This window comes from Copadichromis virginalis, linkage group LG7, assembly GCF_057382275.1.
Source record: "Copadichromis virginalis isolate Kocher_CV1m ecotype Utaka linkage group LG7, C_Virginalis_male_GT1.1, whole genome shotgun sequence".
In the NCBI taxonomy this organism is placed as follows: Eukaryota; Metazoa; Chordata; class Actinopteri; order Cichliformes; family Cichlidae; genus Copadichromis; species Copadichromis virginalis.
Window position 1 is genome coordinate 53,855,685 of NC_140624.1, and position 18,835 is coordinate 53,874,519.

The 18,835-nt window shown below is 41.1% G+C and overlaps 2 protein-coding genes across 3 annotated transcripts; one reads left to right on the forward strand and one right to left on the reverse strand.

Annotated features, from left to right (window-relative positions):
• Positions 1–52: 52 nt before the first annotated feature.
• On the forward strand, positions 53–5,937 carry gfm2 (GTP dependent ribosome recycling factor mitochondrial 2). The gene is made up of 20 exons (XM_085464186.1): positions 53–526; positions 620–704; positions 1,070–1,115; positions 1,209–1,306; positions 1,427–1,552; positions 1,624–1,712; positions 1,813–1,901; positions 2,002–2,062; positions 2,410–2,595; positions 2,688–2,768; positions 2,874–3,022; positions 3,768–3,908; positions 4,027–4,126; positions 4,218–4,404; positions 4,499–4,575; positions 4,657–4,795; positions 4,888–5,073; positions 5,222–5,337; positions 5,419–5,601; positions 5,699–5,937. The coding sequence occupies exons 1-20, from the start codon at positions 485–487 to the stop codon at positions 5,825–5,827; spliced, it is 2,310 nt and encodes a 769-aa protein (XP_085320312.1). The 5' UTR covers positions 53–484; the 3' UTR covers positions 5,828–5,937.
• Positions 5,938–5,999: 62 nt separating this feature from the next.
• Positions 6,000–14,252, reverse strand: hexb (hexosaminidase B (beta polypeptide)). 2 transcript variants are annotated; one of them, XM_085464187.1, is made up of 14 exons: positions 13,915–14,252; positions 13,616–13,770; positions 11,907–11,972; positions 11,014–11,060; positions 10,784–10,894; positions 10,590–10,691; positions 10,371–10,503; positions 10,103–10,283; positions 9,930–10,016; positions 9,769–9,841; positions 8,255–8,435; positions 7,832–7,922; positions 6,520–6,624; positions 6,000–6,370 (listed from the first exon to the last, which is right to left on the reverse strand). In XM_085464187.1, the coding sequence occupies exons 1-14, from the start codon at positions 14,163–14,165 to the stop codon at positions 6,307–6,309; spliced, it is 1,647 nt and encodes a 548-aa protein (XP_085320313.1). In that variant the 5' UTR covers positions 14,166–14,252; the 3' UTR covers positions 6,000–6,306. The 2 variants fall into 2 exon arrangements, with proteins under 2 accessions (XP_085320313.1, XP_085320314.1); XM_085464188.1 differs by lacking the exon at positions 8,255–8,435 and adding an exon at positions 8,826–9,000 and having other exon boundaries at positions 13,915–14,251.
• Between the last annotated feature and the right edge of the window lie 4,583 nt (positions 14,253–18,835).

The following is an 18,835-nucleotide window of genomic DNA, read 5'->3' on the forward strand; positions in this document are numbered from 1 at the left end:
TGTAACCACTTGTCCGTTCGTTTCAACTGACCGGCCTCAGTTTAATGTAACACACGGACGGATAAAGTTTATTGTACACGCTGCGAATAGAAAAACTTACAAAACCGCTATTGTAATTTATAAAAGTATATAAAATGAGCTACAGCCGCAAATATGGACGGAAACGGAATTGATTTCATAGCCGGAACTATGTTATGACCTCTAAGGTGTCCCGGGGATGCATTTTGACGTGTACCAAGCGTGAATGTTTTGAGAGGTTTTTCATTTATGTAGGGCTTCTTTCGGTTTTGGGTAAAGTTCAATAATCGGCTGATTAGAACTACAGTCTTCCCGGCTCTCCTGTTTTAAATGTTGTGCTGCATCCGTAAAGAGTCGGCTGACATTGCTTCGTTCAGTCCTCTTCTGTCTAATGTTCCTCCAGTATGGCTCAAGTCTTCTCTGACTCTGAAGAAAAGGCAGCTCGGATAATAAGCAGATATTAAAAATGTCTCTCAGGGGATTGCAGACCTTTAGCAGGATGATTCGGGTGAGACATAATCCCCCCCCCCCCCAAAATCAGTACTGCCAGTGATTAGATATATGAACTCTTATGATTTGATAACCTGGTTTTGGTCCACAGGGGAGGCGTTTATTCGCTGCGGGGCTGCAGTGCTGCAGATGTAGACTAAGCTGTCACGTAAAGAGACATTACAGCCTTCTTCCAGGTAAGTTCTCTTATTGGATTCATTGGTTAGGTGAAGATTCGTGTTATATTTAAGATATATTTTCATATGAAGTGCCTGTCATTGTGTGTGTTTTAGTTTGAGATTGTTAAACTTAATTATTGCTCTGCATTTAAAAACAGTTTGAGACCTTCTTAAATAAATTAAATTATTTTGCAGAATGTGAAAAAAACAACTGGTTCAGAAATCTTGGGTGTATGTTTGTAAAGATATCAATAGAAAGCGAACTAGGCCTTTGCTGTTCTTTCCTGTAATACAACAGTCAGTTGCAGATAAACTAGTCAGTGATAGACTTTAATGTGGCAGCAGTGAAATCCTCATAATTGTGCTTCCTGTTCCTGTCATAGATGATGTCAAATCATTACGGGCTCTCGTCAACCCTGAAGTATCCAGGTGAGTAATTTAATTGCATTCTGCATCTGCATTAAAAAGTACCCGGCAGATTCTGCTGTGTTCTTAGAGTCCCATCAATTCGTGTGTCTACAGAATCCGAAACATCGGCATCATGGCCCACATTGATGCAGGCAAGACGACAACCACAGAGAGGATGCTTTACTACGCCGGTTACACAAGGGCATTGGGAGGTGTGCAGGAAAACAGCATGCAGCAGTGATGCAAATTCTTAATTATCCAAACCTGACTCTGATTCTTTTTTTAAAATGTTTTTTTTAAACAATTTGATTTCATGTCACTGTTGTTTTTAGATGTTGACGATGGGGATACAGTGACAGATTTTATGGCCCAAGAGCGAGAGCGTGGCATCACCATACAGTCAGCAGCAGTAACCTTTGACTGGAAAAGTCATAGAATAAATCTCATAGACACACCAGGTAAGAATAAAGAAATAAGGCAATTTCTTGTAGAAATTTAAAAAAATGACTGAATGACTGCGTCACTACAGGACACGTTGACTTCACGCTTGAGGTGGAGCGGGCACTTCGTGTGCTTGATGGGGCTGTGGCGGTGTTTGACGCGTCGGCTGGCGTTGAGGTTATTTCCCCTTTTGCAAACACCTTCTTTTTTTCATTAAAAAATTGGTTTCAGGCTCTGATCATTGTGGGGTTTTTTTTTCCTTTGAAAACGCCAACAGGCTCAGACTCTGACCGTGTGGAGACAAGCAGAGAAGCACCACATCCCCTGTGTTTGTTTCCTCAATAAGATGGACAAGCCTGCAGCGAAGTGAGGGACTCAGTTTAAGTTTTCCCATTTAATGGAAGTTTTGTTTTACTTTTCTGTTGCAGTGTTAAAATAGAGACCCTTTCATTTTGTTTTCTTTCAGCTTGAGTTTCTGCATTGAGAGCATAAGGCAGAAATTGAAAGCCAATCCAGTCCTCTTGCAGGTAGGTCATCAGAAATTTTTAACAGCTCTTTACGTTCCTGAAAAGTTTTTCTGTTTTATTTTGCCAATTTTATTTACACATAGTTTTGAGTGTCCAGCCTCAACTGACATCTACACATCAGCAGCTATATATACATACATACATACATACATACATTACATTTCACAGTTTAAACACTGCACCAGTGTGCATGTAAGCCTAGGATATTAAATGTGATCCTAAACTTGGCTAGCACAAAAACAGGTTTAAAACAAAATGTACTTACTGGATGAACTGAACAGAGTGTCTTTTAGTACAACAATACAACACAGCAGCGATATTTCAGTCTATAAACCCCTATGTCATAGATTCCTGTTGGCAGTGGAAAGAACTTCACAGGTGTTGTTGACTTGTTAACCAGTCAGAAGCTGATGTGGAAGATGAAATCTATGAGAGATGATGGCAGAGTGTTTGAAGTCAAAGCTCTTGACCGGTCTGATGATCCAGACCTCCTGCAGGTGGTCAGCGATGCAAGGACAGCTTTAATTGAGCAGGTACACGATCAGATTGGAGTAACGTTTTCCAGCATTACTTAAGGTGCCTCCGATTTTTTCTTCCAGTTTACACGTCTTTTCTCAAATCACAGGTCGCTGATCTGGACGATGAGTTTGCAGAACTGTTGCTAACCGATTTTAGCGAGAATTTCGATGCCATTCCCTCTAATAAAGTAAGTCTTGCGAATTGTAGTGCCCCAATATGACCTTTTAAGGTACATCAGTGCTGCTGTTAGTTCTTGTGAATATAGACTTATCAGTGTCGAACACGTCTCCAGCTTCAAGAAGCCGTGCGGCGAGTTACTCTGGCCCGTAAAGGTGTACCGGTCCTCTGTGGGAGCTCTTTGAGAAACAAAGGTGTTCAGCCTCTTTTAGATGCCATCACTGCCTACCTGCCTGCTCCTAATGAACGACACCATGATGTGGTGTAAGTGAACCTTTCATCTTACTGCTAACTTAGACTAGACCTGTTATAACACCAAGTTAAGTATGTTTTTTACCGTTCTTATCATTTTAGATCACATTGCTCTAGTTTAGATCAGATTAGGCTGGAAGGATTGGGTTTTTTTTTGTTTTTTTTTTCAATTTGATATTATTAATTGTAACTGAAACGATTGTTTCTTTATCTGTTGACTAGATTACAACTGAACCTAACTACAGAGAATGCTTGGTGTTGATGCTGTGAATAGCACTGATTATCTCTTCGTCATGGCTTCTGTTAGCTGGTGGGACATATTAGGCAGCAAGTGAATATTTTGCTCTCAGAGTTGATGCGTTAGAAGCAGGAAAAATGGGAGAGCGGACGGCTTTGAGCGAGACTGACAAAGGCAAAATTGTGATGGTTAGACGACTGTGTCAGAGCATCTCCTAAACTGCAGCTCTTGTGGGGTGTTCCCGAGTTGCAGCGGTCAGTAGAAAGGTGAAAGAGAGGTGTCAGAATACACCGTGTGTCCCAGTTTGTTGTATATGGGGATCCGTAATCGCAGACCCGTCAGGTTCTCCATGCTCACCTCTGTCAACCTCTGAAAGGGCCAACAATGGTCATGTTAGCATCAGGAATGGTTGACTTGGCCTCCAAATTCTGAAAATTCAATCGAGCGGCTGTGGGATGTGCTGGACAAACAAGACTGATACACGGAGGCCCTTAAGCCCTGTTCATTATCATCTCACAGGCGGTGGTACAAAGACGACCTGTGTGCACTGGCCTTCAAGGTTCTCCACGACAAGCAGCGCGGCCCTCTGGTGTTTCTCAGGATCTACTCTGGTACTCTGAAACCACAGATGGCGCTCCACAACATCAACAGGAACAGCACGTATGCAGTTTCGAACCTCTGATCTCCACAGCAGCTGCAGTGTAACACACTTTCACAGACGTACTCCATCACAGAGTCATTATTACAACACAGCATGTCCAATCTTGTATATTTGCAGTGAGAGGATGAGCAGGCTGCTGGTGCCATTTGCTGACCAGCATGTAGAAATCCCTTCGATGACAGCGGGAAATATTGCTCTTACTGTGGGACTCAAGCAGGTAGAGCTTCTCTAAATTTCCAATATTTGCTTAAATTAAGATTCCCCCCCCCCCCATCAAATGTTCCTTATGGTTTCTCCTTTCATTTAAGACAGTTACAGGAGACACTATTGTGTCATCGAAGGCGTCAGCAGCAGCCGCGGCCCGTCGAGCCCAAAATGACAGCGAGGCGGGAAAGAGGAGCAGAGAGTGTGCCAGCGTGATCCTGTCAGGAGTGGAGGTCCCTGATCCCGTCTTCTTCTGCACCATAGAACCGCCATCTATGTCCAAACAGGCCGGTCAGTTATTTGAGGCGATTATGTGCAAAGTGTGTAGCTGTGCTTCACCAACTGTGCTCACTCACTTATTAATTTTTTTTTTTTACCATGAAAGATCTTGAAAATGTGCTCAACTGCCTCCAAAGAGAAGACCCCAGTCTCAAAGTCCGAGTTGATCCAGACTCTGGTCAGGTAATGCATCGGATTAGCCGGGACTTTCTTTGTCCAGTGCTAGAATGAGTCACCGAAACCACCTTCGCTCTCCGTTCTCAGACCATTTTATGCGGAATGGGAGAGCTGCACATCGAGATCATCCACGATCGAATCAGAAGAGAGCACGGCATTGAGACTCACCTCGGGCCGCTGCAGGTTGCTTACAGAGAGACAATTCTCCACGAGGCTTCGGCTTCAGGTACAAACACTTTTCACTTGTTACATTTGGAGGAACAGTTTTCGTCAGCTTCGCGCAGCAGCCGTCAAATTCTTTTTATGAATTTGGTGCAGACACGCTGGACCGGACAGTAGGGGAGAGAAGACATGTCGTAACAGTGGAGCTGGCTGTCAGGCCTGTGGATGTCGCCTCAGTGGGTGGTTCATGCGAACTGGCTTTCACGGAAGAATTAGAGGGACAGCTTTCAGCAGAAATGAAAGAGGCAGTGGAGAATGGAGTGCACAGCTCATTTCTTCAAGGTAAATGGACCAAACTCATTTTTTCCCTCTTTCAGGGAAACACACAAAGCACTGGAACGTCCCTTATTTTAGTTAAATATTTTTTTAATTATATGCTGTATATTTATTACAATTTCCCCCCCTTAATTGCAATAACTCCTTCATTCAGGGCCACTGCTAGGTTACCCATTGCAGAGTGTGTCTACACTGATGCAGCGTGTTACCATAGAACCTGGGACTTCACCTGCCATGGTGTCTGCCTGCGTGTCTCGCTGCATGCTGAAGGTAAAAGCATTATTGATAAGCTCTAATTGGTTAGTGCTGGAACTATAAGGCTGAGCCGTGGTTCCATTTCTTTGGATGCAGGCCCTGCGGCTCGCGGGCGGACAGGTCCTCGAGCCAGTCATGTCGTTAGAAGTGACTGTCGGCGATGACCACCTCAGCTCGGTGCTGGGAGACTTGGCTCAAAGACGAGGAACGGTCAGAGACATCCAGAGCCGTCATGACAACAAGGTGCTCTTAGCAACCGTGCCCCTGGCTGAGATGATGGTGAGAGGACACTCAAACGTTAACAGATTGCTTTTTTGGAGGGTTTAATTTGCTAGTGAGAATTATTTCTGATTTAAAAATTTGTGTCCACGTAAAGGGTTATTCCACCGTTCTACGAACACTGACATCTGGCAACGCCACATTCTCCCTGGAGCTGGATACCTACGAGGCCATGAACCCTCAGGAGCAGAACACACTCCTCAAAAGACTCTCTGGCCTGCTGTGATCCCAGTTCAGTAATGTGACCAGAAGCCTTCTCAAACAGAGAGATGATTTTTTTTCCTCTCCCTCAGACAATAATAATTAGTCTGGATCAAATATTTATTCTGTGAATATCTACAGCTGGTTAACAGAGACAAGAAGTTGTGTATGATGTTCTAAAATAAACGTGAAACCAGTCACTTTAAATCCTTGGTTTTTATTTTGTAAACAACCAGAAAAATCTTCTGAACTTTTAACTTTTTATTGACAATGAATTCTAGAAACATTCATAAAAAAAGTGCAATCATAACAGTAACACCCTCGACATTAAATGTGATTTAAAAGTTCTGTGGAGCAAATCTAAAAAAAGGACGATGTGTTTCAGAGCTCATCGGTACAGTGATCTAGGAAGTTCAGCATTTTAGTTTCATATAGTTGAAGAATAGTCAAAAGAATATGAATTTCTTCCCTTTCCATTTCATTTGCTGGGTCCGGTCTTCGTTTTCAGACACCCTTGTACTCATGTGGACAGTAGCTGGAAAACAGCGGCTCAGCTGGGATGCCGCGCCTAATGTAGGACAAAATTATTTAGTAGTGGAACAACACCTTAATGCAAAATACCTAAATGAATCTCCTCTTAACAGAAAGGCACCTGCTAACTGATAAAATTAGCAGGTAGATACAAATTAGTGGTACAAAGGCTCCTCTGATACTTACTCTACCATACGGCAGCGGTGCAGCGACAGTCTGTTGAAGGCATCGCCGATGTCGGTCACGTCTTTGGCGCTCCACAGCCGCTCTGCCACAGCACTGGCACGAGGCCTGGAAGTAATAACAAGAAGCAGAAGTTTTGGTTGTCTGGAGTATTCAGGTTAACTCAATGAGGGAGGAAAGCAATCAGCAGTGATCTTAGAGAAGCAATTGTTGCTGCCCATCAATTTGGGAGGGCTTATATGGACATTTTGAAAGTCTCACATCAGAAAAAGACTGAACAAGTATGGGTTTGTTTGGAAGACTTGCCAGGAGAAAGCCTCTCCTCTAAAACATGGCAGCACAGATTAGGTTTCGGGGATAATATCCTTTGAACAGATGAGACTAAAACAGAAGTCTTTGGCCAAATTGGTGGAAATCGAACACAGCATTGGCACAAACACCTCGTAACAACTGCCAAGCACAGTGGTGGAGGGGTGATGATTCAGGTTGTACCGAGTCAACCATGAACTCCTCTGAATACTAAAGTATTGTAGAAGCAAATGTGAGATTTCAGAAAATTCAGAAAACCTATAACAGAATGGCTGAAAGAGAAAAAAGTAATGCTGTATTGGCACAGTCAAAGTCCAGACCACGCTCTCGACCTCAAACCTGATTGAAATATACTCCACAGCATTAGATAAATACTTCAAGAGAGCTGTGTTCATGCAAATAGCTCTCAAAGGTTCCTGAAAACCTCAATAAATTGAACATTGTAAACCAGAGGTCTCCAACCTTTTTTGCGCCATGGACCGGTTTATGCCCGACAATATTTTCACGGACCGGCCTTTAAGGTGTCGCGGATAAATACAACAAAATAAAACTAGTACCGGTACCAAAAAAAAAGAAGATTTATTCATAACACACGTGAAAAGACCCAGGAAAACAGAGTTAACAATAAAAACGATAACAAAATAACGCTGAAAACCGATAAAAACCCTGAAAACCATACATTTCACACCTGAGCCTCAACTCTCGCGGCCCAGTAGCAAACGACTCACAGACCGGTACCGGTCCGAGGCCCGGGAGTTGGGGACCGCGGTTGTAAACAATAGAGGGCCAAAATTCCTCCACAATGTTGTGAGAGAAAACAATTACTGAATGATAAAGTGCACCTCGTTTTCTATACACTGCTTCTGCATTTTTGCTTAGTTATTGAATAAAAGAGTGTAATATGTCATGTGTTGTTGAGCTCAGGTAGCATTTACCTCATTTAGAACTGAATAATATGCATATTGTCTGTTAATCGCCTATTAAAATGCACCTATATCAGGCTTACCAAAGTCTGGGTGTGAGGTTTGTGGCGTCCACATACTCTCCCCACAAGCAGGCCTCTCCACCAATCACCAGCTTTTTCTGCTCATCAGTTCCTGTTTTAAAATTTAGCATTTGATCGGGTCAGGGAAATTCAACAATGACACATTCGAAAAACTGAAAAGGGACAAGTGATGAATAAAATAATTTAATTATTTAAATTATATATTCTCCCGAATGACAGTAAAATATTAATTTATTGTTCTGCTCGTTACTGAACAGGCTTACACCAATTTACACAGGAGTGACCTTCCTGAAACTTGAGATCTAGGCCAAAAGTTGACTACAGTGTGACCCTGACAACAACAAAGCAATAAAATATTATCACATGAACGTGGTCAAGTTCTGACAGGTTGTAAATATATGAATCATTAATGCAGACACAAACCCTTAAAGTCCTGTGGGTCGGCCTTGTAAAAACCCTGCCAGTCCTGCCCGTAGGAGATACGGTTCAGGTACCAGGGAGTGGACAGCAGGGTCTGGTACCCTGATGCAGTAACGCTTGCCATCTCATTCTGGTATTGTTCCTGGTTTCCCTTCCAAACGTGGATTAGTGTGTCTGCTTTCAGCTACACAGCACACACATACACAGACATCTCAGTAATGAGAACATAAGAGAAAAGTACGGAGAGGAACTAGGACAAAAGCTTTTTCTAGCTTTATAGAGAACCAGTCATGCACAAATGTACCCAACATTGTTTACTCATGACTTCCTTCTCATTTTTTTCAGTATCATTTCAAATATGCGATTGGTCCCCCATAGTGGTGAAAACAGCAGCACATTAAAAGGAACAACATCTGAAACCACCAACCACAATGCCCCATGTTCAGTCTGTTGGCCTTTTGTCACAACTGTGCAATTTTCAAGTGTACAAGTGTAAGCCTGTTGGAAGTAACAAAAAAATTGAGTTCATATCAATATATATTCAAAATATGACCAATTCTTGTTTAAAACTGACCTTCAAAGTTGAGTGGTTCAACTTTGTAGTACTTCTGCCAATCCTGCCCGTAGCTAATATAATCTAGGTACCATGGAGCAGAGAGGATGGTGGTGTAGCCTGCTGCCGTGACATTGCTCATCTCCTTATCACTTCCGCCACCAATCCACACATGCACTACCGTGTCAGGCTTTAGCTGGAATGGTTACAAATCAAACTCGTGCACTTGAGTTAAATCGTTACATGAAGGTTGACTGTGACTAAAGAAATGATTAGAGGACATGACTGGTGTAACATCGTTTTGCTTTGTTGTCAAGAGTTAGATGAGAATCTCAAGACTAATTTCATGTCTGTCTCTAAGTTAGCATAAAAAGCTAGTAAGCTAAGCTTACTACAAAGTCTTGAAATGGGTAAATTGCTGTTACGGCCTACATCATAAAATCCCAAAGTCTAATAAGCAGACTTTAAATCTTTTAAGCCATTGACTCTCAAACTTTAGTAGCCAGGACCCCATACAGGCAAGACAAGCTTCTTAATGATGCAAATTGAGCTAGTTTGGACTTAGCATCATTTCACAGTATTGATTATTTGAATATTTCTCTATGATTGTCAGCTAGCTAATATTAACAAGCTTCCTGAGAAAAGTGACTAATTTCATGACAGTTTAACACAATTATACAGTACTGTGCAGAAGTCTGGAGTCACCTTTCCTTTCAGGCTCATGAGAAATATATATATGTATCATGGTAACTATAGCCCCAGTAACCGGCTACTAGTGCGAGCCTATAATTTAGCATTTAGACAATTGAGTATTTATCCAACTTTCAGCAAGAAAGTAAAAAAGCATAATTTTTCCAATTAGTCCTTCACTAACTAAATGAAAAACTTCAAATTAAATCAAAGTTAAATTGATGATAAAGCATTCAACATTCAAATTGATTTAGCTAATGTTTCAAGAACTTACCTTAACACCATTGTCAAAGACCTCCTGCCAGATCAGGTAGCCCTTCTTGGTAGAGGTCACAATATCCAAGAGTCTGTTGGATCAAGAAAGCATCAAAGGAAACTTTTTTTTTTTTCATTTCAACTATTAAATAGCAAACAGAGGTTTGGTGGGAAACACACTTTTGGATGTAGAATGATTCCAGTTTTCTGTAGTCGTCTCCAAAATGTTGCTGCTCCATGAACTTCTGAATGTCTGGGTTGGACTTCCTGCAGGACAAAGCTAACAGCTAATATCTGTTGCCTGACCTCTGAGGCGAAAAGTAATTTTTCTGACTATGCGTGCACAGTCTCACCAGCATGTGAAGTCCACCTCATCACCTCCCAGGTGAACGTAGCCATCGGGGAACACGGTGCTGATCTCCGTGAAGAACTGAGCCATGAAGTCGTACGTGGTGTTCAGGATGGGATTCACTGGCCCGAAAGAGCCAGAGGGTTTGGACCCAGAGTAACAGGGTGTGAGAAGATCTTTTTGGCCTGATGGGAAATGATAGAGTAAAGATCAAGACATCTTCAAAAACAAAAAAAAATTGTTAAAACTAAAAAGCTGTCTAAAAACCTCACCTTTGCCCCAAGACTGTGTGTGTCCTGGAGTGTCAAACTCCGGTATGACGCGAATGCCTCTTAGACGAGCAAACTCGATTACCATCTTCACATCGGCTGGTGTATACACGTGGGTGTATGGGTGGTAAGCTCCCTGCGAACAGTGGATCACAGCACTCTTAATAAAAAGCACCCTGCTCCTCTCTGGTGAAGTTTAAAACCAACAAACTTTGTACCGACTTGCTCGCTGAGCTGTGGGAAGGTTCGGCTTAAGTAAGGGAAGGACTGATCATCAACAATGTGCCAGTGGAAAACATTGAATTTGTTCATTGCCATTGTTTCCTGTATGAATGAACCAGGAGAGAAAGTAATTTAGAAAGTCTGTTAAATGATTGAAAGGTAAAAAAAAATTTTTTTAATGGTTTTACTCGCACCAAATTGGCCAAAATGACTTTAATGGGAAGGAAGTGCCGAGAGCTGTCCAGTAAGATGCCTCTGTGTTGAAACCTGGGGAAGTCATTGATTATTGCTGCATTGATACTTTTCTGAAAAAGATGCAAAGTTGGGGGACAAAAATTCAATTCAAATCTAGCTCACAAAAAGTTCTTTAAGGATTAACATGGTAGAAACAAAAAACAGAACCAGCCAAATGTCTTCAACTTACAGCTCCATATTCATCTTCAAACACCAACTGGCTAAAGGTTTCCAGGCCTAGAAAAAAATATAGCAATCCAAAATAAACACATGATACAGTTCTTGGAAAACATTACACACCCATAAAACTAAATGTAATCTGAAAACAGCAAAGGATAATATGACCAAAGTTCAACAACAACAAGTCGTGTTGAGGTGTGTCCTGTGTAAAAGCTCTTTGGCATTAACATCAGCACAAAAACTGCACTAGGAACTTCGTGGTCTGGGTTTCCAAGGCTGAGCAGCACCTGTAGGTGGCCCAGTACTTTTGGACAAAGAGTCTATGAAGCTACAACTATAGTTAGCTTAGCATTAAAGCTATAAACAGGAAGCTGTGGCACGTCTACCAATTGGAAGGTTGTGGTTTGATCCCGGCTCCTTCAGCTTACATGTTCCCAGTGTGTTCATAGGATTTTGAGTGTGTGTAGGATGTGTAGGACTTTGGGTGAGTGCAGTAAAAAGCACTTTGAGGGCTCAATTAGAGCAGAAAAGCACCATACAAGTATGAGTCCATTTAGCATTTGCAAACACGGAAGACCTGAGCAGACTATTACTGTACACAAATAAATGAGGTGCAACATGATCATTTATAAGCCTGAGAGCTGCTGGATGACTTTGTTCACCCCGTTTCTAGCTAATCAGGGCCTTGATTTGATAGCTATCATCTCGTCTCTCAGCCAGTAATCGAATAAGGAAATTTCTCAAAAAACAAACAAGATAAACAAAAACTATTCATATGAGCTATTTAATTTAAAAAAAAAAAGACAAAGAAATCTTTATAGAATTTCTTGTTTTCTTACTACTAAACAGAAAAGGGGAAATAAGAAATTATTTGACAAAGAAAATAAATGCTGTAAATCCTACCGTGCAGAGCTCCCCAGACCTTAGGTGCCTTCAGGACAGCAACTGGCTGATTCACTGTCAGTTCATCTGTAAGAAACCACCACCTGTTTACTGCATATTCAGCGTGTCAAAACTTGGCCGATTGTTGTAGAGGTGTTCAGGTCAGGGTACGGAAATGGTCAAGTCACGGCCTTAAGGAAGGATTTGAACATTTGGTGTAGATTAAGGTTAGGGTTAATTCTAGTATTTGATCTCCAGGTGATCACTAATTCCACTGCAAAGTCTTCAGTGTGACCACGGAAACCAGCCAAAAATGCTCTAGTGCACTGAAATTACCCTGCATTTCCAATGTAAATAAATGTATCATCAATGAAATATTAGTCAGAGCATTCACAGAAAAATGAATGTTATAACTTTCTTTGAATGAAAACAATTTCATTTGTAAATCAAATAAAATGCAAGTTGGTGGTACTAAAGTCAATACTGACGTTTTGTAAGAAGTCACATGTCAAAAATGTAATTAAACTCTGTAATTTAATGAAATTTTAATCTCTTTAAAACGTCACAATATAAACCTGTTTTTTTTCTTCATTTCAGTCTGATTTCTAAATGTACTTCTAAGTTAGGTGTTAAAGTCTAAGAAAACAGGACAGAAACCACAAGCAAGAGTAGATAAATATCATGCTCATCATGCAGAGGCAGATAACAGTTTGCAATATTCATTTCTGCATAGTCACAGATGGACGAAGTGTTAAGATCATTTATATACGCTTGTGAAAACGACCTTGTCTACAGGACTACGCAGTCCTGTTAAAAACTACGTACACCCCTTGATTCAGCAGCAGAATGCCTCAAACTATTGTTTGCTTATTGTAGTATTGTACTGTTGTAGTGTTCTCTGTATGACTGGAATAGTCTCTCGTTGGTGTAGAGGCATTTTGGCCCAAAAGCCATGGCTGACAGTTGGTATGAGGTATTTGTGCTGATTAACTGCGTTCGAAATTTGGAGTTGTAAATTATGACCAAACATCACCCCTTGGGCATTGTTCCAGAAGTGTTGTGATTCATTCTTATGCACATAAAAAAAAAAAAAAACATAAAAAACCTCTCTAAACAACCCATTTGGAGAGGCTGTTTGTAATTGTACTATCATGGATTTTAACCTTTAACATGCTAACTGAGGCCTGTAGTGTCTGAAATGCTTTTGCTCTGACCTTGGGGTGAATTTCCTGGGATGTTAAATGCCCAAACTTGTGCCTTTAGAGAGGTGCCCACGGTGGCCAATGATCAATTAATCAAGCTGGCACCTGGCTGCCACTTAACCTTTTAATTCCTATGGGAGCTGTAAGCGTGTACTTAGTTTTTCCACATGGTTGCATAGTATGAAAATTTGTTTTCAGGTGGCAATAGTTACAATCAAGTTAGGAACACTTCATACATAATCAATATAAAACAGCTGTACAAATTTGCTCCATATTTTCATTCATTCGGTTTCACTTTCATTGCACATCTTTTTCGTTTGGTTTGCTTTGTAAAATCAGAAAGTGGGAAGTACCCTGAAAAGCTGGAACATACATGTAATAGAGTAAAAAGTACACAATTTCCCCTCTGTGACGCAAGGCAGTTTAGTAACAGTAGTTACAGCTTGTTACATGGAATAGCTGAGGAAGAGGCGCCTGATTGGATACCGCCGTAAAACATGACATGAACGAGGAAGGGAAGGTACTCACATGACTCGTCAGAAGTCACACTGGGGTATCCGTCACATTCAGAGTCAGGTGATGTGATCCACACCTGCAGCTCGGACAGATCAGAGGGATCTGATCGCCTGTTGTTTTTGCTCCACCACTGCTTTTTAGCGCTGCCGAACATGTACTCATAATACCTGCAGAGAGAGACCGCACGAGGGTGGAAACTGGCCCCTGAACGCAACACGGGCTGCGGTGTTGAGATTTCGCCACATATATAAATAATGTGCAGCGATTTAAATAAATAAATATAAAAACAGCTTATAAACACAGCTGCTCACCTCCTGTATGCGCTCTGTAGGAGACTGCAGCTCGGTCCAGCGGACGATGCTTTGGCATCAACAATCCTGAAGCTGCTACTGGTTAACTTGAATGAAACCTCTGAAATCTGCACTTTCTGCGGCAGAGGCCACAGGGAGCCGTACTTTGACGCCTCGAAAACGGGCTCGGCCTCAACATAGTCGTCGATGTTGTTGTGCTGCAGGCCCTGGCAGAAACTAAGGGCCAGCAATAGCGACACGAACTTCAGCATTACTGTTTTGTTGACAAGTTACAGTCAAGTCACAAGACCTTGCGACAGCAGCACTTTTATTTTGCGAGAGGGGGCGGGACTTCCATGCGGAAGTCAAATTTAACAGAAATTTAAAGAGAAACCACAAACCTGCCTACTCTCTTGAAAAGTACAATGTATCGTATATTTACTCACCCAAATCATCGAGTCGGGTCCAGTATGAATGAAATGTTATTGAAGTAAGCTGATTTACTAATGCTAAACTATTACAAAGTACGCAGAACAATCAGCATGAAGCTTGGTGAGAAAATGATAGCTGTTTGTGTGATTATTCAGAAATGGAAGACATACAAAATGACAATGAATCACCTTTGGTGTGGAGCTCCATGCAAGATCTTGCTTCATGCGGTGAAGATCATCATGAGAAAGGTGGGGGATCAGCCCAAAATTACAAGGGAGGAGTTTGTTAATGATCTGAACAATCACAGAGAACACCATTGGTAACTCAGTAAGGACTGAATGGATGTAATCGATTGAAATCCTGCAGTGATCATATGGTCCCTGTACATGAAGACAGGTGTACAGGCCCATCTTAAGTTTGCCAATGATCATTAAATGATTCAGTGAAGGATTGTGAGGAAACGCTGTGGTCACTCGACCCGCCATGTTTAGAGGAAGAGAAATGCTGAGTATAATCTAAAGAACACCCTTCCCACAGTCAAGCATGGAGGTAGAAGCATCATGCTTTTGGGTTGTTTTTCTAATAAGGATACAGGATGACTTCACCATGCAGCCAGAACACTGAAGCTGGATCACGGATATGTCTTCCAGCACGACGGTGACCCAAAACATGTCATAAAATCAACAAAGGATCGGCTAAAGAAGAAGCACATTGATGTTATCAGTTTAGTTTCCAGAAGATTCTAGTTTATTCTGCCACAATAGGCAGGCCGTCATGGCAGCTGCGTTTTTAATAGTTTCTCTGCTTTTACTTTTGTATTGTGTAAGTCAAAAGCACACTACATTATTGTGACATCAGGTTTCTGACTTGGCCTTTTAACAATATTCCGTTTTTTTCTTTCTTTGACTTAAAAAGAAGGTTTTTTCACACTATGTTTTGGGATAGCACCTAAATGTACAGTATGCTTTGCATCACGAACCTACCTTTCTGTTTAAAAAGAAAGACACCAAACTTTGACCAGTATGTAAATTATACCTTATTATTCTATTATCTAGATTATGTGAATGTGTTTACAGCCTAAAGTGAAGTGTGTGAATTTACATACAACTTGCCATCGGGTATATTTGCTTACTCATTTCTAACTGACGTGCTTGGCCGCTAAAGTTAGTGCTAAACAAGAACAACAGGTTTTACTGTGTATCTTTGACAGCCCACATGACAGGGTAATCTAAAAAACCGTAACATAACTAGCTCTTTGCATGCTTATTCGTCCATTAATTACTTTTAAACACAAGGACCCCAAACTGAAAGAATAATATGCAGATTGGAGCATTTATTTAACTCACAAATGATAAAAATATAGGCAGACACTTTGGGTAAAACAGTATTTGCATTGTCATTTGGTCATTTTAACTCATCACTGATGCTTCCTTTCAACATCTACTAACCACAGTGTTATTCAGCTGTGTGAGGCCAATGTTTTTTTGTTTCTCATGTCATATAAAGTATTTTATGCCTTTGGATTGATGGCTTTGCTCCTAAATATGGCACATCATTTTGTTATCTATATATGAATCGACAAATAACAGTATGATCCCTGCTTTAAAGAAATTGGTGTATAGTATTCAGAATACCATTTTACTACAATTAGAATAGACAAATAAATCTACCAAACACCACATGGACTTGATCAATACACTATGTAGTTGAATATCTACCACTTGTAACCACTTGTATAATGGCATACCAATAATTAGAGGTATGCCATCATACAACATAGCATACCACTTTATCTATCCATGAAGCCAGATAGGACACAACAATTAGTTAAACTGCAGTTGTCTTAAAGACATAAACACCATGGATGGCCTCTAATTTTCTGCTTCTAAATTCACATAAAACTGAGGTTATTGTACTCAGCCCTAAAAATTGTAGAAATATGGTATTTAACCGGATACTTATTCTGGATGGCATTACGGTGGCCTCCAGTAACACTGTGAGGAACCTTGGCGTCATTTTTGACCAGGACATGTTCTTTAATGGACATATTAAACAAATATGTGGTACTGCTTTTTTGTATTACCGTTATATCTTTGAAATTATGAATATCCCGTCTCAGGATGACGCTGAAAAACTAGTTCATGCATTTATTGCTTCTAGGCTGGACTATTGTAATTCATTATTATCAGGATGTCCGAAAAACTCCATGAAAAGCCTTCAGTTGATCCAAAATCAAGAGTACTGGCAGGGACTAGAAAGAGAAAGCATATTTTGCCTATATTGGCTTCCCTTCATTGGCTCCCTGTTAAATCCAGAATCAAATTCAAAATCCTGCTCCACATATAAAGTCTTGAATAATCAGGCCCCATCTTATCTGAATGACCTCATAGGGCTGTATCACCTCATTGGGGCACTTTGCTCTCAGACTGCAGGCTTACTTGTGGTTCCTAGAGTATTTAAAAGTAGAACGGGAGTCAGAGCCTTCAGCTTTCAGGGCTCTCTTCTGTGGAACCAGCTTCCAATTTTGTATTAGGGAGACAGACATCCTCTCTACTTTGAAAATGTTAGGGCAGGATCAGGTGAGCCTGAATCCTCCCATAGTTACGCTGCAATAGCTGCTGGGGGATTCCCATGATGCACCTTTTCCACTCACCATGTATTTATACACCTCTCTGCATTGAATCATTAGTTATTATTAATCTCTCACAGCAAGAGGATTCTGTGTTGGAATCCGCTGGAGTACCAGGAGTTCTCTCCAGGTCCTCCAGTTTCCATCCATGCTAGCATATGTGTGCAGGGTGTACCCACCTTTCACTCTATGGCATCTGGGACAGGCTCCACCTTGAAGCTTCATGTAAAGTAGTATTACCTAATGGTGATTTGTTAGTGTATGTATTATCAACTTATAGAAAGTACAGTAAAGGGATATCACGTTAGCTTGGACCTCTGACCTCTTCTTCAAGGTCATATAAGGTCAAATTTTCATAAAAGTGTTGAGAATGAGCTGCTTAGTTAGGAATATACTGTAATATAAAGTTATTCAGTTATCCATTGTCTACTCCTATATAATGTTTGTATAATAAAGAAAACATATGTCATGCTACATTTACCTGATTTTTACTGCACTACAAACTTCTTACAAGTGAGCAAAGAAACAATACAAAAACCTGTTTGTCTGCTAGTCTGCTGTTGACAATAATTAATTATTTGACAATAATAATTATTGGCAAATATATTAAATTGTCATTATTTGGCGACAATTATGCTGCCAAATAAAGTAGCATCCTGCACATAACAGGCCTACTTGCATGACTTTGCCCACTAGGTGTCTCTCTTGCCATACACAAAGTCCATGTTAGAGCGCAAAGACGTTTCTCTTCAACACTTTTCAGAGTGTACTTCCCTGGTGAACAGTATGCTGCGTTATCCTCAGCATAAACCGATTGTTCGGTTTTCATCAACAGTCGATGGGAAAGGGAACTGGGCGTGAGTTCTCAACAGCTCTGTGGCCACCACACTGCACATCAAAAACAAACAAACCAAACAGCAACATCACAGCCTCGAGGATCCTCTGAAGAGTTTAGTCACAGCCAAATGCACCGTCAACGAGCACCGCAGATGTGACTCACACAAGATGCTCACAGATAAAATTGGACTTCCCGTTCCCAGCTCTCCCCCCTTTTACTAAAAACCACAGAGACCTTTGTAATCCTATAGGACCTGACACTGGCTCAATGTGACTCAGTCAGACTTTGTGGCATTTCCTATATGTTATTGTTTCACAATGCCTTGGAGTGGCTGTTTAAAGTCTTGAGTCCACAAAGCACAACACCGGAACAATACCTTTAATTTTCTCTTGACTCTTCTGTCACAATGCTGGGTGGATCCTGTTTAGTCTTCTGAGGAACCACTAAACCATTACGTGGACTGCTGCGACGCAGATCCTGCACACTGTATCAGAATTTTACTAAAGCATTTGCCTTTCAAACCAAGTTAAGCACCGCTCCTATCCACGCAGCCTGCTTAGTAGTTACTTTGTAGAAAGATTTAGAGACATATATATATATACAGATACGTTAATCATATTAATGATTACGTTAATCATGCATTAGACTCCTCTAATGCATACTTTATTAAGAGTCTGAACGGTCAGAAAGTCCTTAAAAAAGAAAAAAGAAAACTTTAACTGAACTCATCTTTAGCGATTACTTGGTAATTATCTTACACAGTGGGATGGTATGGTACATGTTCTCTTTCCTTCGCTCGGTTTCGGACACACCCACTTGTTTCAGTGAGAGAGAAGTGGGAGCGCAGGAGAAGGAGGAGGACACATAGGATTCAGTCACACAGCAGCAGCAGCTTTAGAGGAGCTCATCCAAACATCTCCGCTCATCCTTTACATCACAGCTACCATCTATTGATACCCGGCTGCCCAGAGGTCCATTGAAGCCTCGGTAAACTACCTGTAACTCACAATCGGCGTGGATCTCGACTTAGTATTCCGTGACCT

What these genes read in the sequence shown, in the direction of transcription:
- hexb (XM_085464187.1), bottom strand. Translation starts at nt 14,165, where the DNA reads ATGCTGAAGTTCGTGTCGCTATTGCTGGCCCTTAGTTTCTGCCAGGGC. An exon ending in GGTCTGGGGAGCTCTGCACG is followed by an intron (nt 11,061 to 11,906) that starts GTAGGATTTACA and finishes ATTTTTTTCTAG; the next exon opens with GCCTGGAAACCTTTAGCCAG. An exon ending in CACCGCTGCCGTATGGTAGA is followed by an intron (nt 6,371 to 6,519) that starts GTAAGTATCAGA and finishes GTCCTACATTAG; the next exon opens with GCGCGGCATCCCAGCTGAGC.
- gfm2 (XM_085464186.1), top strand. Translation starts at nt 485, where the DNA reads ATGTCTCTCAGGGGATTGCAGACCTTTAGCAGGATGATTCGG. An exon ending in AAATCTCATAGACACACCAG is followed by an intron (nt 1,553 to 1,623) that starts GTAAGAATAAAG and finishes GCGTCACTACAG; the next exon opens with GACACGTTGACTTCACGCTT. An exon ending in TTACTGTGGGACTCAAGCAG is followed by an intron (nt 4,127 to 4,217) that starts GTAGAGCTTCTC and finishes CTTTCATTTAAG; the next exon opens with ACAGTTACAGGAGACACTAT.